We start from the raw sequence: 25,609 nt of genomic DNA on the forward strand, positions 1-25,609 counted from the left end.
GGCAATCAGGGGGAATAGCATATGGTATATGGCCTGTATATTGTTTAGTGTTGCTAGAAAAATAGGGCACTGAAGGGGGGTAAAGAGAAAGAGGACAGTGTTTACAGGGGGGAGAGTGCTCCCTACAGACCTACACCCCTTTATCTGAAAGCCCAATACCATCTGGTATTAATTTACTCTCTCATACAGGCCACAGTTTTAGGCCAGGATCTGGTCCAGATGACCTAAGGTCAAAAATTAATAAGCAACATCAATTATGTCATTAAAATTTTTATAAAATTAAAAAAAATAATAATACAAAAAACTTAATTTAGTATGGTTGCAATAAATTGATCAACTGCCTCAAAAATTTTACTTTCTGATCATCAAATAATACTGGAATATGCTGTATTTTCCACAAAAAAAATCATATCAAAATGATTTTTCTGTGACAATATCATTATCATGCGTCAATAAAAAGTGGCATAAGGATGCTGAAAATTCAGCTTTGACATCACAGAAATAAATTACAGAGGTTTACAAATTTGTTAGACCACCAACAAATTTATTAGACTGTTAAAGCAACCCTGACAGTACTGCTGATTCCTAAAATAATTTCCCTGTTTTATGGTTAATCCACCGGTATGTGTAAGATGTAAGTGTTTAAGTCCCCCTTTGAATCTGATATTTTTTCTTGTAAAGAGAGAGTCTTATTTGTTTTATTTCGGCTAGAATAAAAGCAGTTTCAAATTAAAAAAAACATTTTTGGTAAAAAAAAATTAGCCCCTTTAAGCTATATATACAGTTAAAGTCAGAATTATTAGCCCCTTTGATTTTTTTTTTCTTTTTGAAATGTTTCACAAATTATGTTTAGCAGAGCAAGGACATTGTCACAGTATGTCTGGTAATATTTTTTCTTCTGGAGAAAGTCTTTTTGTTTTATTTCAGCGAGAATAAAAGCAGCTTTTAATTTTTTCAAAACAATTTTAAGGAGAAAATTATTAGCTCCTTTAAATTTTTTTTAGTCTACAGAACAAACCATTATTCTGTTAAACAGAAATTGGGGGAAAAATAAACAGGGGGGCTAATAATTCTGACTTAAACTGTATATTTTTACGATAGTCAGAACAAACCATTGTTATACAATAACTTGCCTAATTACCCTAACCTACCTAGTTAACCTAATTAACCTAGTTAAGCTTTTAAATGTCACTTTAGGCTGAATAGAAGTGTCTTGAAAAATTCATTTATTCATTCATACATTTTATTTTCGGCTTACTCTCTTTATTAATCCGGGGTTGCCACAGCGAAATGAACCGCCAACTTGTCTTGAAAAATATCTAGTAAAATATTATTTACTGTCATTATGGCAAAGATAAAATAAATCAGTTAGAAATGAGCTATTAAAATTATTATGTTTAGAAATGTGTTGGAAAAGTTCTCCCCATTAAACAGAAATTGGGGAAAAATAAACAGGGGGGCGAATCATTCTGACTTCAACTATACAAACTATAAACTATACAGGACTAAGTCACATTTTATACATTTAATATAATAAAGGGGCGGTCCAAAATAATCATATTTTAAGCTTTAGTTGATGTGTAAGGTAGCTCTGTGAACAAACAAATCTCTGAATGTAATACGCCCAAAGTTCAATGCAAAGAGAGACATGTAGGCCTTTAACAGAGCTAGCTTAGCAAAGCCTACAGTGAATGAAGTTTGGAGAGTACAAAAAAATACATCTGGGTTAATGAAATCACAAAGCCTTCAGTTTACACGCAATCACCTCGCGTAGCGAAAGGGCGTGGCCAGAGGCGCTGTAATGTTATAGCAGAGAAAGCTAAAATGCAATCACTATTTCCACACAGCTTCTTCTGTTTCTGTATTTGGGCTTCCAAAGGACACGACACAAAGGGACCTCAAAGAAGGAGCAGCTCCAACAATAATAGACAAAGCTGTAGATTGTGAGCCACAACCTGTAAGTGTTTTTATTTGTTAAAATTAATCTATTACATGCATAGTATCTAATGTTAAAAGTATGTTGTAGTAAGGATGTAAACAAAGGGAAATTCTGTTTGGCACTGTTAACAATTTAGCTACAGGCGGGCCTTTCAGAGGAAATATGACAGTCATTTTCATGTTGGTAGTAGGAGCTGTATATAATCAAATGTTAGTAGTAGTAGCTGTATATAATCAAAGTAAAATATTTGAAAAAATAACATGTATTTTTTTTTACAAAAAGAGACATAAGTACACATTGCTTTGCACCCCATAAACACAATCAAGCTTTAAACTTACAATCCGAACCACCCCTTTAAAATTGGTTAACATCTCGAGTAGTAAATTACGTTTTAATACATTTAATTTAAGTAATTAAAATTCTTAGTTCGACAACTGCATGAACAGTAACAGTCTATTTACAGATTTATAGCAGCACTTTGCTTATTGGCAAGTGTTTCTTTCTTGACCCCGTTTGTAGCTTGTCGCAGCACATTTGGCTGGCTACTTCAGTAGTAGGTACACTGAAAATATAATGATCCTACCTCTGCGGAAAAGAGGACATGACAGAAACATTATTCTCATGACATCTGTTCAAGCAAAAAGAAAATGCTGGCTAAACGACACTGTCCTGTTTGTCAAATTTCTATTAAAAGTAGCAATCTAATTAATGAGACGCTGCTGAGTGAAGCAGAACTGACAGAGTAAGAGACAAAATCAATACCAAACAATTCAGGGAATGAGGAAATCCTCCACGTTTAATTACAAGCCATCTATAAAAACTACTGTCAATCCGACGGAAAAACAGTGACACAAACTCGCTCCCCATTGACAGCAATGAAAGCTGCCATCAACATAACAGGACACTGATGTTATGTAGAGACGGTACTACATGCAGTACAGCATCGCTCATAAATGAAGAAGAGCTGTCAAACTCCCACATGCATATTCCCTTCTGGGTCAGATTCATATTAAGCTCACGGCACTGCTTTACTCAAATCAAACACACACATACTGAGAGAGAGAGTGAGAGAGAGAAAGACTGGCTTCCCTTTGGGATTCACTTATGGAAATCCACTCAAGCTTTTGCTCTATATATTTCTAATGCGACCTGACATCTGTACGGGTGAGATTGGGTTTGATTCGACCATATTTAAAGGGACACTTTTTTTTTAGAAATAGGCTCATTTTACAACTCCCCCTATAGTTAAACAGTTTTCAATCCATGCTGTTTCTCAATTCCAAGAATGCAGAGAATGGGATCTCATGGAGAATGGTCTTGCTAGGTTACCAGGGAAGAATGAACTCTGCATTCTTTCTGATGGTCACATGACCTTCTTGCATTTTAATAGAAATTTATTTAAACATTAGAGCATTTATTGTTTTTTAAATGTTTTTTAATATATACAACATCCACAGAAGCCTTAGAAAGATACAGCCAGAGTCTAGAAGAAGCAATTTTAGCCTAGCTTTGCATATAGAATTAAAACAGATTAGACCATTAGCATCTCGATCAAAAATGTAAAAAAAATATTTCGTTTTTTTGTTTAAAGCTTGACTCTTCTTTAGTTACATCATGTACTATTGAGGCTGAGGGGAAATTAAAGTTTGCTGATTTTTAGGCTGATAAGACAAGTGTAATTCTAGTGTAATAATCAAGGAACTTTGCTGCCGTACCATCTCAGCAGACACAACATCATAAGATGTTAAAATTAGGTTAGATTTAGATTGTGATGTCAGGTGACCAAAATTCAATGTGCATTGTTTTGACGTCAAATAACAACATCAAATGACATTGATATCTGGTTGTTTTTGGGTTGTGTTGGAAAGTGACCAAAATCCAACGTTGAGCAAACATCTTAAGCCAATTGACGTCTAGTACTGACATTTATTCATCAGGTATGGCAACCAAAATCCAACCACTGATAGACATCATAGTGGTAACGTCTACACAACACAAGCTGTAAGATCATTAGATGTTGATATTTGGTTGTTTTTATGTTGTGTTGGAAAGTGACCAAATCCAACATCGAGTCAACATCTTAAGCCAATTGACGTCTAATACTGACATTTATTTATCAGGTATGGCAACCAAAATACAACCACTGACAGACATCATAGTGGTAATGTCTACACAACACAAGCTGTAAGATCATTAGATGTTGATATTTGGTTGTTATTGGGTTGTGTTGGAAAGTGACCAAAATCCAATGTTGAGGAAACATCTTAAGCCAATTGACGTCTAATACTGACATTTATTTATAAGGTATGGCAATCAAAATCCAACCACAGACAGACATCATAGTGGTAACGTCTACACAACACAAGCTGAAAGATCATTAGATGTTGATATTTGGTTGTTTTTGAGTTGTGTTGGAAAGTGACCAAATCCAACATCGAGTCAACATCTTAAGCCAATTGACGACTAATACTGACATTTATTTATCAGGTATGGCATCCAAAATCCAATCTCTGATAGACATCAGTGGTAATTTCTACACAACATCAAGCTGTAACATCATTGTTTTAAGGTTGAGTTAGAAAAAGGTGAATAAAATCAACACAATTTCATTTCCAACCAAAATGCAACGTCCCACGACATTGTGGTGCAATGTCAATCTGACGTTATGTTGACGTATTGTGTCTGCTGGGATGGCTGTTGCAGGCGCAATGATATAATGAAGCTGTTACCTAATTACCTAGCTTGGGACTATTTTCAAGTGCTGTGCAATATCATTGCGCCCACCGCCACCACCATGTTAAAGAATATCTAAAATCTTTTTTGACATTTGAGCGAGATGCTAATGGTCTAATCTGATTCATTGATTTATGCTAAGCTAAGCTAAAAGTGCTCCTGCTAGACCTGGATATCAGGTGAATTAATTAAAAGGTGGCAAAACTAAATTGTTAAATATAGGTAAATGAGTTTATTTTTCAAAAATATCAGGGGTGTTCCTTTGAACATAATGAGAAATATATGTGACCTGGATTAAACACATGCACACGCTCAAGCAAACACAATGTTCCCGCGTGTTATATAAATATGACCACTCAGGGCATTTTACTTGTCCAGTGTAAAGCAATGAATCACAACCAAACCCTGATTTTCTCTTCCTGTCAAAGTCGAAACAACACGACTCAAACCTTCAAGTTCAGCCCCGCGAGGAGCTCTTACATAAACAGGGCACAGCAGTGGCCCACTGGCATTTACAGCAGAGAAAAGCACCATATTGAGAAGAAAAAAGATTTTTTTTTTAAGAGAAAGAGCTCAGACGCAGTTGCCACAAATGAGTGAATCATCAAGTCACACGAGAAAAGCTTCTGTAAGTAACCCCAGTGTGCTATAATGGCAAGTGGCTGTTAAGTATACATTGAGGTTTTCACACAAACAGAAAGCATACATTAGCTTCTTTACAGGACGCACTTAAGAAGATTAAAGCACATGCCACAGCTGCACAGCACATATAAAGCAAAACACCTGCTGATGCATTATTTACAGTGGAAATTACAGTGCGTTCATGGGTGATAGAACAGCAATGTAGATTTTTCCTTCATATTTAGAAAAAACAGCTGTGAGTTTATATTATACAAAGAAGACTTACTATATGTAAATACAAAATAAAGTACAGTGAAATAGTAATGCGACGCAGTGGTGCATTAGGTAGTGCTGTCGCCTCACAGCAAAAAGGTCGCTGGATCGAGCCTCGGCTGGGTTAGTTGGCGTTTCTATTTGGAGTTTGCATGTTCTCCCTGCATTCGCGTGGGTTTCCTCCGGGTGCTCTGTTTTCCCCCACAGTCCAAAGACATGCGGAACAGGTGAATTGGGTAGGCTAAATTGTTCGTAGTGTAGGAGTGTGTGTGTGGATGTTTCCCAGAGATGGGTTGCGGCTGGAAGAGCATCCGCTGCGTAAAAGCATGCTGGATAAGTTGGCGGTTCATTCCGCTGTCGCAACCCCAGATTAATAAAGGGACTAGGCCAAAAAATAAAAAATAAATGAATGAAGTAATATTGCGAACTGTTTTTGCCATTTTAAATTACTGCAGCCATTGTTCATAATTTAATATTGGCTGCTTGAGAAATATTTCTTATTATTATCACTGTTGAGAACAGTTGTGCTGCTTAAAATTTTATTACATTCATTTTATAGAATCATCTTTGGGAAAAAAAATCAGTGTAGCAAAGTTCTTGCTTTAATACGTTGGAATATTTAACTTTTTTTTTGACATTTGAGCAAGATGCTAATGGTCTAATCCGGTTCAATTACTTATGCTAAGCTAAACTAAAAGTGCTCCTGCTAAACCGTGATATCGGATGAATTAATAAATGGTAAATTGTGAAACTAAACTGTTTAACTAGGTGACATCAAATGAGTCTACACCAGGGGTGCCCAAACTTTTTCAAATAAAGGGCCTAAACCAAACTTGATTGAGAATTCTGGGCTGAATATATACCAAACCATATTACATTTGATTTGCCAAGGGGAATTTCCTCGTTTATTCGATGATATAAAAAAAGTTTCTTTAAATCATATTTAATCTCTAATGCAGTATAATTTGTAACATTTTATAATTAAATCATTACAGTAAAAACATAAACAATTTCATTTATAACACAATGGAGTTTAATGTTGAATTCACTAGTCGAGCTGCACCTGCATTGATATGCTCGTAGATGTCAGATGTACTGTATTGTATGTCAAGTGACAATATTTACATTTTAAAAGTTTGATTCATTTATTTAAATCATTTAATTTCAGTTGCCTTTTTTGTAGCTCAGCAATTAAACTAAGAAACAAAAGATTATATTAAATTCAAAACTCAAATTGAAGAATTCTTTAAAAGGCATTCGCCCCAACCGCCAACATTCTCCCTCTCTTTTTGCCATGCAATTTACTTTCAGAAGAAAGTTTAAATTGGGGGGCACGTAGCTGTAAAGCTTAACTTTTCAACTCTAGGTGAAAATCGAATCTGTTGGAGACGTCCAAAAGATTAATAGGTACAGAAAAACTCCAGAATGATTAACAGAATTGGGAAGTCGAAGAGTAAAATAAGAAAATATGATACGCTGGTTTTTTGGAATATGGAAATACTGTCTTTACGCTGTTTTCATCTGTTTTTATATTATTTGTTTCTATTTTATTTATACTTGTCTCTTTTATTCCTGTTTATGTAAAGCATTTTGAATAGCCACTGAATTGCTACATAAATAAACTTGCCTTGCCTTGCCTTTTCAGATGGGATCGCCTACTTTGGGCATTTCTAGTCTACACTTAAAAAAATAGATTTTTGCTACTTGTTCAAGCTACTTATTTAAATGAGCTGAAACAACACAGTTTTAGAGATTTATTTGGGACAACATAATTGTTTTATTTTCAATCCACATGAATTTGTCAAAATAACTAGGTTAAACTAATCCATGTGTTGGAACAACATGAATGAATTGTGTGGAGTGTTCATTTGAACATAATGAGAAATGTGTACACTATTTAGGAATAAATCTGCCAGCGTACATATTTACATACCCAGAAATATACTACATCTAGTAATATTTAAAGGACTTAATCTGAGCTTGGCACCATAAACTCATAATCGGCTACAGAAAAGACCCCCTTTTTCAAGACCCATCCTCCACAGATTGAACACACATATGAAGAGTATTTATAGCGACATCATTATGTAAGAAAGGCATACGTCCTTTAATTATTTAGCACAGCTGAACGCATGAGTGTTTAGTGGGGGTTTGCTTGGGGGATGGTGGGCTTTTCTCCCACCGAGTCATTGAAACAGAACTTGAGAGGGTTTCAATGACTGCATTTCCGCCACCAGATCGACAGGCACTGCTGGAACGCTAAAATTGGTCATGCCTCTCTAATGATGTTTGTGGCCTATTTTAATGAACCTCTCGAATGAACTACATTTCTGTGCGGTGCTCCGCAGACCAATCTATGAAAATCCAATAAACTTTTCAAACCCAAAGCAAGCGCAAGTACTCGCAGACGTTTAGAAGCAACTTAAAAGCAAGTTTCCTCAAACAAAATCAATTATACATTATTTTTGTTCAATGTATGTTCTCATACAGCCATTCAGTATGCAACCACATGTAAACACAAAGCTATTTTTCAGTTATCATAAAGTAAGAGTTTTCACAAGCATATCATGTATGCTAATTGACACATCGAGTCTTCTGTTTAATGCACAACATTACTGGCATGTATAATGAGGCATCTCCCTTTTGAGTGACGCCATTTGTTGTCTTCAAGCATCTCAAACAAGCACAAAATGGATGACTAGTTTTTTTTCCCATAAATGTGTCAGCTTCTTTAAAGCAGCCCATGGAGAAAGGATTGCACCATACAGTATACTGCAAATGTTACTTTATTTTTCTCCACCAGAATGTTGAACCAATCCAGGAATTTAAAACCTGTCTTGGTGAATATTCAGGAAAAGAGATATTCATTGCTTTTAAGGTATATGCATAAGCCTGAGGAGATACATTCCACATTATATGCAATGTCCTATAGCCTTCAGGGATGCTTAGCAGTACAAACGTGTTTATTTTAAGGATGTACTTAGTATAGTCTGATGGGAAGTGCAAGCCTGTGCCACATTTTTAGCTTGTCTAACACATACAGCTCAACTAATTCAAGAAGGAGGCAAAAAGTCTCTTTTAGTCACACAAAATCATATGTTAAAGCCGCTTATACCTTTAATGCCGAGTTCAGACTGCATGATTTTCAAAGTAGTCGTGTCATAGATGTTTTCACACTGCATGACTATCTGGGCTGGCGTTTTGTCGCTGCTTTGTTTACACTGCAAGATGGATCGGCGACAGTGGGTTTCACTTTGCATGACTTTACTATAGGTAGAATCGCCGACTACTTCGTCCAAACTATGTCTCACAGCCAAAAACACATAGTATATATTTTTGTTTTAACTACATAACAAGAAAGAAGCCTTTAATGGGGTAGAAAATGTACATATTTGGGTTTAAAGGGAATTAGCAATTTCTCATCAACTTTCTTTTTTAGCTTTCTGTATGAAACGTCAAACAGACACGGGTGCTCCTGTCAAACCTCCACTAGTTTTCCTACATTTCTTGGGTCCAAATAAACCGAAAATAAGCGCTTTTAACTTCTCCCTCAACCTCCCGCTGGCCTGCAGGTACACAAACACAAGTGAATGCTGCTCTCTTATTGGCTGTAGGTGATTGCCGATGTTATTTTCAGTCAAAACTCATTTCACATGGCATGATTTAAACTGACGACAGCTCCAGATATTTAGCAGGCCAAATATCTCACAGGCATCGACGACTCATTGGCGATTCTCTCAGATTGGTCTTTGATAGTTCACACTGTGTGATTGTCACTCACGTGCACGAGCACCGATTTGCTTGGGATTTCAGACATTTGTCAGCGATTTCTCAAAACCTGTAGGCAAGTCAAAATTGGAACTAAAATCATGCAGCCTGAACTCGGCTTAAAGCATAAAATAAACAAATATCTCTATAGTAGTATGTGTGACAAGAATTTTGTAATTATATATATATATATATATATATATATATATATATATATATATATATATATATATATATATATATATATATATACAGTATATAGGAAAAGCAGTGCAGTGGACTGCGAAAACACATTCCTTTCTCCAAAGATCATTCATCCAGCACTGCACTTTTTTGTCCAATCAGATGTCCCCTAGACTGATACTAATACCACAATCAATGCACTAGCAGGTAGCAAATCATGCTTCAAGGGTGACTAAAGTTCAGCTCATTATAATGTTTTTAACAAGATGATCCAATGATCTTTTAGTATATCCAAGTAAAACATTCTATTTTCAAAATATTTAGTTTATTACAGGAAATCGTGTTTGTAATTCCTAAGAAAAGGCCTTCTTTAAAAAATAACCAACAAAGCTTAGTTATGATGAAATGTAATGACACAGCTTTGTAAATCTTGATGAAATACAACGACATAAGCAGTAATGATGCTACTGACTAAACTTCCAATCAGTTCTCAAGACTGCCTCAAGCTCTCTAAAATATCAAACAAGTGCAGCATTCGGTTTGGTTATGAAGCATCGTGCAAGACAAAAACCAAAAAAACAAACAAACAAAAAAAAAACGAAAGGTGGTGTGGCTGAGTAGTTAAAGATCTGTGCTGGTAACTAAGAGGTTGTAGGTATAAAGCTCAGACAGGATGATTAGGGGCCGCTGAGGCAACAGTGCCAGATATAATGCAACAGCCAGAGACGTAATGTATGGCTGTAGACGCAGAGCTTTAAAAAGCGAAGAGGATTTTTTGTAAGGGTAAGCAAGGACGCTTACCTTCCTGCTCTCCAAGGACTACAGACAGCAATTTGTATGCGAGCAGGATATTGTCTCAGCCTAATTTCAGAACGGCGTCATATCTCCTCAGACAGTGGGAAGGACAAAACAGCTTTACAAGGGCTACACATCGACAAAGAGCTGCTTGTGCTGGACACCCTGGAGTACACCACAATGCCTCGAACCCATCATGACTCCAATATATAAACTAGCAAATAGATGATTATTTAAATCAAGCTGATTGGGGTTATGAACCGAGATATTTTAATTTCCTTGATATTTTGTCATATACAGCCCCATGACAACCAATGTTTTTACTGTAAGTCGTAATTGAACATTGGCACAAAAACATTTGAAATGATCACCAAAGCTTTATTTAATATTGTGAAACATTATCCCAATTTAGTGGCGACGCAGTGGCGCAGTAGGTAGTGCTGTCGCCTCACAGCAAGAAGGTCGCTGGGTCGCTGGGTCGATCCTCGGCTCAGTTGGTGTGTCTGTGTGGAGTTTGCATGTTCTCCCTGCGTTCGCGTGGGTTTCCTCCAAGTGCTCCGGTTTCTCCCACAGTCCAAAGACATGCAGTACAGGTGAATTGGGTAGGCTAAATTGTCCGTAGTGTATGAGTGTGTGTGTGTGAATGTGTGTGTGGATGTTTCCCAGAGATGGGTTGGTGCTGGAAGGGCATCCGCTGTGTAAAAATGTGTTGGATAAGTTGGCGGTTCATTCCGCTGTGGCGACCCCGGATTAAAAAAGGGACTAAGCCGACAAGAAAATGAATGAAAGAATGAATGAATTATCCCAATTTATGCAACAATTTGTTCTGGTACTGAAATTTGTTTGGCTGAGAAGTACTCTATCTTTGAACTTACTGGCTTTCTGTAAGTTGTAGATCAATCACAATAGAGCATCTAACCCAATCAGAGCAATGTAGCCTCTATGAAAGGAGTTGTTTATAAGAACAAACTAACATACTATATTCTATGAGAAATCAGATGATTTTAAGTGTATTGTGAGAAAACTTAAGCTATTTTAACCTATTAGAACATCAAAAAAGAATTAGAATCTATTAGACTGCTTATTTTTCTTTAAAAAAAAACACTAGACTGTAAGAAATGGAACTCTCTGAGAGAGTGTCTTCTGTTTAGTACTGCCAGCTGTCAAAATATTGAATATGCACAAAATAATCTTGAGTAGTTAAAATTAGACATGACATTGGAAAAAAACACCATGATATATTCAGGTACTTTATTCTCATGCCTCAGTTTAAATTTATCTCAAAATAAAAATGTTTCTTACTCCACCAACACTGACAAAAATGTTTCTGTAAAGAATTAAGCACAAGAGAAAAAATAAAAATCACGTAGTTCAGGAAAGAATAAAAGTAAGTAAATTCTGTATTTAAAAAAAATAAGCTGGACTTATAAGTAATCAGATATGTTTAAAAAAATTTATTTTAGGAAATATCCAAATAGTAAAAAAATTAAGTAAAAACCACTCAGCTTGGGAAATAGCATTTTGTTTGTTTGTATTTGTTGTGATTGTAGGTTGATGTAATTGTAGTACCTTTCTACTGTATGATTTGTTTTTACTCTCAATGACACATTTACAGTATAAACAACATTGACTGCATGGCCCTGAGTATAGGACACAAGAAAGTATAAGACTCAAGAGCAGCCCACCACTAACCCACAATCCAAACCCTTGCAACTATAGTTGAACCTGGAGAAATGAAGCAACAGATCTGCTTTGACTATCTTTGGTTAACGTTCAGAACAGAAAATGTCAAAGTCTTACAACAGTGGTGCTCAACCCTGTTTCTGGAGATCGACCCTTCCGCAAAGCTCAGCTCCAAACCTGATCAAACACACCTGGACCAATTAATCTCCAGGAACAGGGTTGGTCCCCCTGCCTTACAGCATCAACAACCACCTAAGCAGTGCACTGGTTTCTGCAGCATGAACTTGTTTGTCATATATGTAATTTGTTATGATCAGCAGTGGTGTTGCACTTGTGGGCTGCAAGAGAACACTGCCTTTCATTTACCCTGAACTACAAATCCCACCATGCCTCGCAGACACACACCGGTTTCGGTTCATCTTCTGATTACACACAGACAGCTGAAGGACATCATCTCCAATTACATGGACTATATATATACATCATACAGACACACATCCAGTGCAAAGTCTTGTGTCCACTGTGAACTTTACAAAGCAGTTTCCCTTCTCTTGCCGTGTTTTGACCCTTTGTTTGTTTTTACCATTTAAAAGTGTTTACCGCTTGTCTTGACCCCTTCATCATTTACTCTTTGAATTATCTTTGTATTACTGTCTGTTTCTGTATTATACCTTGCCTTCCTAGCACTCCATTAAAGCTGCATAACCCAGATTTATTAGCATATATCAAATTTTGATATGGGGTAACATCTGATAAACAAATGCATATAAACCTTTGTGGCCATCTTTAAATATATTCTAATTCAGGAAAGCTGATACAATATATTTTCAGCCCATTTCAACTTTATAAAATATTTTAGGCTGTGAGGGTTAAGACAAAATTTCCACATCATAACCCTAATCTCTCTCAAACCAAGCCTGGCGGAGCGGTGGCTGTCACATCATCAGGCCTGGTCTTCAGCTGGCCTGCAGCCAGAAATAACAGCAAGTTAACATGGTCCCTATGACCTGAGCGCTCACTCAAACAGCTAATCACCCAAACGGGATGCTCTCTGCCACCGTGCCATCACATTTAACAACACCGCATTCACACACAGCCAACTATTTGCTGGTCTCCGTTGGCCAAATTAAATTTTTGACATTTTCCAAATCCTCACAGGATTCATTTTTCTGAACTCTCTCTCTTTTTGGATTCCCACTATATTTGATGACTCAGTTGACTATAAAATGGTGGTCCTTTTACTTCTGCACACAGCTGCACTAAATATCTTGAAGAAGTGCTCTATGGAGGTAAAAATGCATGAATGTACAGACAATAAGCAATCCATTAGGGTAAGAGCAAACAAAATGGCTCCGATGCTTGCAGCTGTAGATTTATTCTGCTTATTTGGGATTTCCAGCATTTCTGCAATGGTTCTTTATCTTTCATGTATACAGATGATTGAGAGTGCACTTCTAAACACATGGGAGGGTGCTGGAAAATACTTCAGATGGGGTCTATAAATTCAATTGATTTTCAACTGTTTGGATAGTGTTCTCATAACATGCGCTTCTGTCCATCCATCCACCCACCCACCCACCTACCCACACACACACAAACACACACACACACACACACACACACACAAACACACATACATATACACACACATCTGACTGTCCTCTGAATCAACCAATGGCAGTGCGAGGATCAGCTAAGCTGTCCTTACAGACACGTGCATGTGGAATTATGGTTCTGCTTCTTGCATTTGACAGATAGAATGTAAAATGTGGTGAAAGGGGGGATGGAGGGAATGCTAGGGGAGAGAGAGAGAGAGAGAGACAGAGAGAGAGAGTGAGTCAAACACACTGACTCAATGCAAACAGCTCCAAGCTGTTCTCTTTGATTTGTATGCTACATGCAGATACCTATATATAGAGCGACAAGTAGTGATTACAAAATTACTAACTGAAGGTAATATAAAAAGTTTAGGAATATACAATTATGCATGTATACCTACAAACATCTAGGCATACACGTGTACATGTGTACATCTGTTTATGTTCTTTATGTATGACAATGGCCATTTAGATCTGTTTACATGTGTGTGTGACTGTGCATGTGAATTAGGAATCAGACGATAACCGTTTTCAAGGTATACCGTGTTTTGGAAAAGATTTTAAAACAGCCAAAATTTTCTGTTATACTGTTTCTAAGGTATGTGTAAGATTTTTTTATTTATGTTTTTTTAACAGTATCTCCAGCAGAAAACATGTCCAAAGATGCTGTTTTAAAATTTAAAATTTTGTAAAAAAAAAATGTTTTTGAAACTAATGAAGACAGCAGAAGTCAACGATTCATTTTCATCATTCAGCCTGACATGTTTACAGCTCCAAATTACTTTAGATGTTTCTCAAAACAAAATATATTGTGTTCAAAGGGGAGAGAAATTTGTTTTTTTACCCAGACATTTGAAAAGAACATATATTAGAGCAGTGATCACAATACCCTGAAACCATGATATTTTTATCCAAGGTTATCATACCATCAGAAACTTATACAGGCCTATGTCTAATTAGAATTACAATCCAATGACAGTCAACAATTCAGTTTGTTAAGATCTTGTGTGAAAATATGGAGGAGGGATCCAGCAATTAACTGATTTATTAACCATTGTTTAATTCATCGCGGTTAATTACTGTAATCGTAAAGGCTTTTCAACACCGCGTTTCTGCATTAAAAACTGCTGCAACTCAACAAAATTATGCCAACTGTGCGCTAGTTTAAAGTTCCAAGCTTATACACAGAGGCTAATACGCACACACACTGCATTAGGTATGTCTGAGGCTTATAACTGAGGACCATTCACATGTCACATCTTTTGCACTCGCAAGTTCGTTATATTGGGAGTGAGGTGCACTGGGTGCACACGCAGCACAACATGCTCACATTTTTCAGGCACACTTCACGTTCAAAAGGAAATGTTATTATATTTTATTATTACTTTGGGCTGTATTATTGAGCAACAATAAAAACACTTTAAAATTTAAGTTGTAAGTAGTAAGGAGTGATTTTTCAAAACTAGTGATGTTTTAAAATTAATAAATTCATAATAATCATGATAACCGTAAAACCATGATTATTCCTCAAACCATAATCGTACAACCAAAATCTGTAACCGTTGCATCCGTGATATAGAGACCTACAATATAGACATGTATATGTAAAAAATAATATAACAAATTATATGATTACGTTAACCTTGTCAAAATTTATTTAATTATTAAACTGGATAATCCAATGTCAACAAATAAGACATGACAAATTTCATGTATGTTGCACAGCTTTGAAAAGAAACTAATCAGCAGTGATTTGTGGATGGGTGAGTGTTAATCTTGGCACCTGTACACAGACAACAGTTTTTGTGTGTGTACTATCTTTACAAGTGTCATGCATCTGCACATAAAGAACATATCGAAATGTACGGAGCTCCCTGTAATAGCCACTTGAACGTGAACTGGGGCAGCGGCTCCAGTAAAATATGCATTCACATCCGAGGCTAAACTTGTTCACTGTCACAAACAATCACTCAGAGAGCTGCACTGAGCGCTATCTCTGAACCGGTATCCAGTTTCATTTAGCAGCAGTGACCCGGCTCACGTGGCAGTGCCAGAGTGTGTGTTCAGATGCTAAACGGCTCCATCTAATCATAGATGCTCTGGCTAAAAGCGGACAATCAAATTAATAGCACTGAAACAGCCAGACAGCCAAAAGAACTCCAGTCCACGTTGTTTTAAAATCCAGGTCAGGTTATTTCTCTTAAAAGTTGTAGTGAAAGAAAACCTGGTCACAGACAGAGAGTTGGCTAAAAAAAAAAAGAAGAGTAGCTGGGAACTTCTTGGCCCTCAGAGGTAAACACAGACTCCGTTTCAAAACCCAGAGAGCTGCCTACGTCGGCAGTATTTGTAAGGCCCAGAAGACTTTTTTTGGCCAAATATTGATGCAGCATCACATTTATCATTTGCAGAGAAGACAATTCCATTATGCACTGCTACAAAGCTAAAGGTAAAAAGTCATAAAGGATGGCACATGATAAATGTTAAAAAGAAAACACTAATTAATTAATTAATGCACTCCTCCACTGGCCATTTAACATGTTGCTGACTTTCATTCAAAATAAGACATTCATTCAAGACATTCATTCAAAATAAGAATCCTAGCTAAAACCGAGGTCTTTGGAGATTCATTAAATACCAGTCAATGGTTTTTGACAATGATCAAATCATAGAAGAACAATCTTCTAAAAATATTTTAATAAACTATCCCTTTACCTAAAAGTTTTAACAAAATAAAAAGGTAAAAACTTATTTTAATCAGACTGTATTTTAATCAGACTGTTTATCCAGCATTTGTGTGCAAGTATGTATTGCCTTCCAGTGTTCTGTTAGCTTAGCAACATGCTAACAGGAAACTCTACATAAATATATACACTATCGCATGCAGACCCTGAGCATGCGTCAATATTGCCGCCATATTAGTACAGGGCTCATAGGACAAATGTCATTCAACCGCACTATAGTCAAGACCAAAGCCAATGTGTAGATGCTGGACTTTAGCGTTGTGTACGGGTGTAGTAGCGAGCAAACAAAGAAAACAAAGCATAAAGGCAAAACATTTCACAGGTAAGATTCAGTTTTTTGTATGTTACGAACTTTTGTGCTAAACAAGTAACGTTATTGATGATAATACAGTCACTTACTGCACTGTCCATTAGGCTAAGTAGCACCAACTTGCACTAAATACTAGGCGTATGCTAGTTTTGTTGAATAAAATCAGCAAACAATATAATGAAATATGACAACAAGATGCTGCGGTGCTAAAAACTTGTATTATCGTCGGCTAAGTGAAGAGTCGTTCTTAACAGAGATTCATTTACAAACAAGTCACTCGCTACGTTAGAATGAAAAGTGAAAGCAGGAGAGGGGGTGTGTTTCAGGACACTGAAATTAGACAAAATTTAATAGGGTAAGTGGATAGTAAATTTCCATGCACACAAACATGCTCTTTGTTGGCAATGCCCATGTGATCACTTATTCATAGATGTAGAAAAGTGAAGTAAAATTATAATTTTCGTAATTAAAAAAATATTTGCATACAGACCACCGGGAAAACTCATGATCATAGATTTATGTATATATGGCTCTAGATGGCCCATCCACAACTACACCTTGGTCCCACATTCATTTTAAAGGAGCGCTACCCTGTACTAAAATGGCGGCTCTAATGACGCATTTATACCAAAAGACAACAACAGGGTAGGCGACATCTAATGTAAATATCTATGGTAACTCTATTAATACTGCTGATTATGAATAAGTTGAATCATGTAAGTTTAACATGAGAAACACAGAGCTGTTACCTGTGTAGAGTCTAAAATTAGTGAACTTCAGGCAAGTTGTCAATAGTGTTGTGATATATCAAAAGCCTTTTTAGCTTTTAAGGTTTATTTTATTTTATGGTTGCATTTTAAATTGACTCTTTTAAAATAAAAAAATAAAGTACATTTATTTATAAAAAAAATTTTACATTGATACTAAAAGATTGGGTCTAAAATTGTTATATTTTTAAACTAAGCTTTTGCGTTTAACTGCTTTAAACCTCACTTTAATATTAGGCTCTTTCCTTTCGCCAAAATGATGAATTTAAGTGACCAAGTCGCAAAGCCATATGGAATCTGTGAAAAGAAAATCTTTCGACCTCATGTGAAATTCCTGAACGAGTGTAATGAAATAACTGGATTTTGCCCACTGTCCTCACCTTTAAAAAAGGACAATATGTTTTAAAACATCTAAACACCTGAACAATGAACAAATGTCACATATAGTATTCTATCATTCCTTTTTGCTACCGGGAAGAAATGCCAGCAAAATGAAACCATTTGACAAATTAGCTACAGATAGATGAATGCATCATTTGTAGGCAGTAACAGCTTTATCTTGAAGAAGAGTATGGCTAAGACTAAACAAGCGATAAACTATAACCAGAAGAGCTGCATTGTAAAGCTGAACAGTTTAAATGACTTAAATGAAATTAGTTTACCATTAAGGTAAATTAAATTAGGGATATCACTGCAGTGTATAATACAGCCAGCCATAATGTTGAGGATGAGCTGAAAAAATGCATGATTGCTTATGCTTATAAATGTATAGTGAAATCATCATATACTCACCCTCAAATGAGAGCACAAAAAAGGATATTTTAAAGGGTGTTGGAACCTGGTAACCAATGACTTCCTTAAGTATTTATTTTTCAACTATATAAGTCATTGGCTGTTTCCACCACCTATTTTTATGCGCATTTTGCATATGCGCATAAAAAATGTTTTATGGAAACACCAAGATGCGCATAAATTTTTTTAAAAACATATGCGTATAACTGAGTAGGATAACTTAGGATGACTTTTTATCTGATAAGAAAAAAAATGTGCATAAACCATGATGGAAACACTTTTACCGAACAAATTTCTGAAAAAAAGTCATGTGATTTTGTTTTAAGAGATCATGTGATGATGAAAATGTGTGTGAATGGACAAACCAGCAGGCTGAGCACAATCTAAAACATCTGAAATGTTGTTTGTCATTCTAAAATGCAGTAACCATTTCGATATTAGTATAATTATATTATTAATGACCTCCATAATCAAGAGTGTCTGCGCCCCGCGTCTTACGCCTTCAAACACCACGACAAGTTCATTGCGTGTCAGCATTGTCATCTGAGGAACAAGTAATTGATTAAATAAAGAAAAGATTCAAGTAGCTTCTCTTACTGTAGTAAATTCCATTTTTACTGTTGATATTTGTCACCGGTTAATCAGGAAGTGATGATTTTGTTCTCTTTGACTCGTTGGATGGAAACGCTGCTTTATTTGCACGTCTTTTGTGATAATCTGGTTTTGCCCATACATTTCTGGAAGGAAACATAGCTAATGGCTACTGGTTTCTGACATTCTTTGATTTTCTCACCATGAAAATTGCTATAGGAGCAAACTTATTCTTTGAAAATTCCTTCTTTTGGGTTCAAAATAAGAGAAAACCTCAAAGTTTGGAACCACATGAGGGTGAGCAAAACTTCATTTTTGTCTGAACTGTGCCTTTATTTCTTTGATGAAAAACAAAAAATAATGTTCTACAAACGTAATCATAATGTAACTTAAGACAAATTGTAGTTTACTTTCAGTAAATGTATAAAGGTTATCAATTTTCACAAATGTTTTGAGTATTCTGAACTTACCAGGTTTTAAAGGTTTTACCAGGTTCATACTAATTTTTACTACTTAAATTCAATCACTTGGATGACCCCCCTCACTTTTAGAGACAGACCATTTAGAAATAGTTGATTAATAACTATATGGATGTAAACTTTTGGATCTCATACAGCTGCCCCCCCCCACTTTTAAAATGTCCGCCACGCCCCTGGTTTCATGTAACATCTACGTATACGTGGCAAGTAATAAGAAAAACAATGCATGTTCAATGTTTTTACAGCATCTCATAAAACATGCAACAATCTCTTTAGTTTAAATTAATCTTTATATCTATGTAAAACTTATTTCGATAATGCTCACACAGCACTAATAACATGAGAGCATGTGTTTGGCCATGGACAGAAAAGAAGTAGACAACTAACCCATATTTAAGTATACAGATATTTGTTAAACTAATTTACTTTTCCAGGCCTGGAAAATGGCATGTCAAAATTCAAAGACTTTTCCAGGTTTTTCATGACCGTATGAACCCTGTAAAACCCCTACACCCCCCACCCCCCAATAAACTACACTGTGTTAGAAAAGTTACACTGTAGTCCAGCCACCAACCTGATTCATCCATTTACTTCACTCAACACTTCTGGCTTTATGGGTGGAAATAAATACACTTGAGATGTACAGTAATGGCTTGTGAGCAACTATATTCTGTATTCAAACGTGGTTTCAAAGTGGTCTGGCTGCACCAAAAGACCATCCATTTCTCTTGCGATGAACCTTACGATGCTGGATGACACTGGCCCAAAACCGAGTGATGTGACTGGGTTTGTAGGCAAGTGACCCAAAAGTTAATCCGCTTACATCCCTCCATTGTTTTTGATGAAAAACGATACATCGCACAGAGCCTTTTCAGCACACTAATTAAACGCACAGCCAACAGCTTCTTAATAATGCATAGGATTGCTGCTTTCATCTTTCATGTGAGATATTTACAGTATGGCCTAGAAAATAAACAAAACGTCATTATTTGAGCTTTTGTTTTTTTAAACTAGTGTGTCTAAAAGTCAGCATGGATGCGTTTGGCCCTATCACCATCTCCCTAAAGAAACAAGCGAGACCATTGTGCTCAATCCGGTTGCTGTGGAAAAGAAACGATAGATGAGGGTGGGAGAGAAAGAGATAGTATATCCGCAGGAGGGGGGAACCAGCTGGGAAGTACTTGCAGCCAAGGGAACAGAATAATAAAGAGAGGGCAGCCTCTAAAATGCATGGAAATCACCCCATAGTGAAACGGAAGAGGGTGAATGACATAAGCGAACATCACAGACCTACATAAACTAAGTGACACAGGATGGGAGAGATGGAGAGAGAGAAAAAGTGAAATCTGCCAATACACTGGCCTAGAAACAAGCACAGACAACCTAAACTAGAACACCTGCAAACAAAGTGACACTCCTGACCTCGATTCTGAAAGCCGATCCTTTTTTTTTTATCTTAATCAGATGTACTTGTTCTCTTACCCCAGTGTGAACGTCTAACCTTAATGCAAAGGCAAACAGAACTAAATGCTGGACCATGACCTTACAAGCTTCTCAAATCAGCTCATCTGCCAAGCTTTAAAATCCGTGAATTCAAAATTTACAATGTTTATTTTGCTAGGGCACAAAGTTATATTTTAGATGAACAATTATTCTGTGTAATTTAATCCACAATATATATAATTTTTGCGTGTGTTTAGGTAATCATTTTCTTCCGTGTATGAAATGGCAGTACTTCATGTTGATATCAGTCTTCACAGAGTGTGTCTAGAAAGTCAAGTGTGCACTATACTTTTCAATTGTATATTTTTTTATGTTTTTGATAGAATTTACATGAAAAAAATAAGTTAAAAAAAAACTAAAATGTATTTGTAAAATCTTATTATCATTTAATTGGACTATTTCTACTTTAATATTCTATTTGCTGTATTCATTTGAAGCAAAAAATGTTGCTACATGATCTAATATGTTTCTTTGTTGCTCAAAAAACATGTCTTATTATTATCAAAGATGTAAACAGTTGTGCTGCTTCATATTTTCTTAAGAAAACTATACATTTTTGATAGATAAAATCTGTTGTTACTGCCATATTTAATCAATTGAATGCATTATTGCTAAATACAATGACTAACTTCTTTAAAAAAACAAATCTCAAACTTTTAAATGCAACATAGGTTCATTAATGATACATAGCCCTGTATACATTTCTGTACAGAAAAAAATACTTCACGAAAGGTACTATTTTTTTGCAGTCTTTGTTTTCACAAATCCACCAGAGGTCACTGTCTATGCTTTTTGATATCTCAAATTCACACATGCTGTTCTCACGTAAATCTACCAGAGGCCGATGTCGACTGACTGAGCAACCGGTACCCCCACCCACCCTCTTCCCTAAACCCAACCGACAGTGTTTTTAAAAGGTTTGATTGACCTGCTCACCCCCTTTCCTAAACCCAACCAACAGTGCTTTCAAAAGCAATCCAGAAAAAGAAAAGCTTTCGCAGCTGCCTGATTTTTACGTTTTCAGATCTTACCACATTCTCACACTTTATTTTATTTTTTGCCTTTTATTTTTGTTTTACATGCTTTCTGGATGTGTTCTTAAAGGTTCAGGACACCCTGGAGAACTTTTTTTTTATATTAACAGATTTGTGTGTGTTGAGCATCAGTTAAGACAATGTTAGCACCTGTCAGCTTTAATTGTGGGGAAAACTGGATAATTTTGAGCTTTTGTCAGCTAATTTCAGCTTCCGGGTTTAATGATTTTTGGGGCGGGATCAAAATCGGCGACGTAGCGCAGAACTGCAAGTGCAATGATGACGCGTCGGTTTCTCATTATTATTCAAAGCGGAGTTTTCTTATCCTATGAGAAGAGCCGGCTGCTTAATTATTCATGAGACCTGCCAGAGTCAAGCCCGAGCTGAGACACAGACCGACAGTATTTAGCCGTTTATGAAGGCTCATATGTGTTTGTTTCCATGATCCAGGGGGTTTGTTGCATGTTTTCCCCCGCGATCTTGTCAGGGCCGATCATACAGCAAAGCTGTGTGTGTGCTGCAAGCATTTTTGTTGGGAGAGCAGCACGAGAATTAGAGAATGGCGGACGCTGTCTTTTATCAGGAGTTCGTTCACATTCAGACACATCACTGTGCTGCTGTGTTCGCCTAAATCCTCCAGATTACCAGCAGGGCTAACGGTTAAAATAGACAGGTCAGGAGACCTGCTGCACTGAGTATGCTGGATACGGGGATTGAGGGAGAAGTCCTCATTTATGGGGTTTACATGAACACATTTATCTTTATAATGATATAAATTGTGGTTATGTGTATATGAAATAACGAATACATTAAGTCACTGTTCATTTCTTTGCATTTTAACTTTGTAAACTATAAACTCATGCGTCTCCTCACGGTTTGTCTCATTTTGTGAGCTAACTGACAACAGTCGTTCGCTTACGTTCTCCCCTGCTGGCCACGCCCACTCCTGCCCAATGCTCACGGAGCTCCACGCCCATTAATCATGCATCTTTTAAAAAAATTCTGAAGTAGACTTTAACCGAAAGTGGGGGGTGTCATGGCCCTTTAAAACCCTTTCAACATGGGTAACTCTTCGATGCTTCACAAGTTTGTATGCAGCGAGCCACTAGGATAACTGGTAACAGTGGCAAAGCAGTCCACATGGAGGTAAGTGGTCAGCACAAAAAGAAACGAAAGCCATCGGCAGCATGTTACCACCCCATAATGTTCGTTTTAAAGACAAAATGCAGCCATAAGTAGCTTTGGCTACATAATTTACGCTCTCTAGAAATGTATACAGGGGTATGTTATTACAATGAGCCTGTGTTATTTAAATGGTAGTCAATCTGTGAAATCCCTGCTAAAGGCCTAAATTATATACAGCATGAAGTAAAATCTAATTACAGGCATCCATAAAATCTAATTTAACCATCAAGACAGAGGAAATAGACTATATATGCATGCCTAAGTGAAAAATATTTGGTTTATCGATTTTTCATTCCGGTCATCTGCAACTTTTTTATTATTCATGGGCTTTTAGTCTTTTAACTTAAAGGTAAATATACAGTGACGATAGTTTGGATAACATTATGGCATTATGACCTCTATCGAGAGCACCTACTGCAAAATCTAACAAGAGTTTTGGTCCCACTTTATATTAAGTGTCCTTAACTATTATGTACTTACATCAAAAAAAAATAATTACAATGTACTTACTGGGTTTATAATGTATTTGAGAACACGTGGTGCTTTTGAGTTGGGATAGAGGTTGAGTTATGGACAGGTTTGGTGGCATGGGTAGGTTTAAGGGTAGGTTAAGGTGTAAGGGATGGTCAACAGTGTATTTACAAATGTAATTACAAAAGTAATTGTATTGCAATGTATTTAATCAAGCATAAGTACACATTAAATACATGTATTTACACAATAAGTACATTGTAACAAACTATTAATTCCTATGTAATTACATATTAGTTAAGGCCACTTAATATAAAGTGGGACCAGAGTTTTTTTTATGCATTTAATGTGCACAAATGTGGGATGAAGTGCATAGATTCTCACACTCACCCTAAGAGCTTCAATGACCAGGTCTCTGGCCTCAAGTTCTCCCTCCATGATGCTCAGAAGGGTCAGAAGCTCTGGTTTGCTCAGGTTGTCGATGTTCAGCTCGCATTTCTGAAACACACAGAGCAAGAACACAAGCCTTGTTACAGCAAAATGACACCGCATATCTCAGATGGTCTATTAGATCATTGGCAGGGAAGGTGTTGAGTGGGCACTGATCTCACTGAATGCCCACAGTATTAAGTTTTCACTGAAACATTAACCAACTACTTTTGAAACCCTAAATTTCTGTCTAGTCTGAACTCATTTGGGTAATAATAATGATCTGGAACATTTTTTTCCCAACAAAATCACTTATATTATATAAATATAAAAATATTTCTAACTATTTTGCCACTAAAAATGTGGAATTTTCACACAAACAATAGCTGTTTTTATTCAAGCTTATGTCTGAAATTTAAACTAGATCAATCATCAATAAATGTAACAGTTTACGCTGCATTTGTGCATTCTTTACCAGTAAATATACAGTGAAACATAACTGATCCTCATACCTAAAAACAAGCTTTAACATCTACTTTTGCTTATTGCCTTAATAAAAAAGATCCTATGTCCTATTAATAAAACCGTTCAATTAATCAGCATTATATGACCACCTTTAAATTTTAATGACCCTCAGATTATATCCTATACTATCTTGTTTTAAAGTTTAGAACTTTATAGTAACACGTTAATGACAATTAATAACATCATTATGTTTTTAACTATACCATCCAAACCAACTAAACAGCGATGATTCAGTCATTTAATACAATACTTTGACTATATTCCAATTAAATTAAAGATATTCAACAAAGCACACAGAATATGGGATAACATCGCAAGACACAAAACAGGTTCTGTGAGGCTTTGATTTATGAGCTTTCAACAACTGAAACCTAGAGGACTGTATAATTCAATAAAAAGCAACAGACAACTAGACAAACAAGACCAAATGAGATGCGAGACATATTCACCTGCTATGGGAGTTACATTAGACGAATAGAAAAGTCTTTTGATTTGATTTTTCACATTGTTATGGCCTGTAACTCGGACCAGTAGCTTTAGTGACCCTTCCACAAATTATGTGCTTTATTAGATGTCCTGCCATGTCAAAGACTGATTTCAAATGTTCTATACACTGTATGTAAGGACTTTAATGAGCCGGTGAGAAGGACTAACCTGCGCATGTGACTGATCTCAGTGTAATGGAAAATGAGTGAGTAGTGAATGGTTAATCAAACTGTGTCCAGCCTTTCTTGTCACATATAAACTGTAACGCTGATCTTAGCACAGATTTTTGATCTAGATCTAAAACTGAAGGCGAACAACTTCTGCACTTTAAACTAAAGATGTTACATGTACTCACATAAACACAGACAGTTGTGTCTAGGGTAAACATAAGCTGACTTATAACAATACATTTATTTATTTCAATCAGATGAAATCAAAAAAGGAGGGATCAATGATTTAAATACAAATGGTACTTTCATATTTTGTGTTTTCCCCACTATTTTTAATATCATAGTAAGGATTATTAATGTGGTATTAATTATTAACAAGTGAATATGGCTTAGTTTCCCAGTACAGGGTTGCAACTGGAAGGGCATCCGCAGCGTAAAACATATGTTGGAATATTTGACAGTTCCTTTTGTCTGGTGACCCCTGATAAATAAGGACTAAGCCGAAAGAAACTGAATGAATGAATGAATGAATA

At 36.2% G+C, this 25,609-nt stretch overlaps 1 protein-coding gene across 11 annotated transcripts in view; it reads right to left on the minus strand.

The window, feature by feature from the left end:
- cttnbp2 (cortactin binding protein 2) overlaps positions 1-25,609 on the minus strand; it is a 95,590-nt gene that overhangs the window by 65,892 nt on the left and 4,089 nt on the right. For all 11 annotated transcript variants that reach the window (XR_015514941.1, XR_015514936.1, XR_015514942.1 and 8 more), the window contains exon 2: positions 23,857-23,964. Coding sequence is in view for 2 of the 11 variants with exons in the window: in XM_087293140.1 (XP_087149266.1) it covers positions 23,857-23,964 (108 nt within the window). In the remaining 9 variants the exon portion in view is untranslated. The remainder of the gene's footprint in view (positions 1-23,856; positions 23,965-25,609) is intronic.

This window comes from Danio rerio, chromosome 18 (genome assembly GCF_052040795.2).
Source record: "Danio rerio strain M-AB ecotype USA chromosome 18, GRCz13ab, whole genome shotgun sequence".
Classification (NCBI taxonomy): domain Eukaryota; kingdom Metazoa; phylum Chordata; class Actinopteri; order Cypriniformes; family Danionidae; genus Danio; species Danio rerio.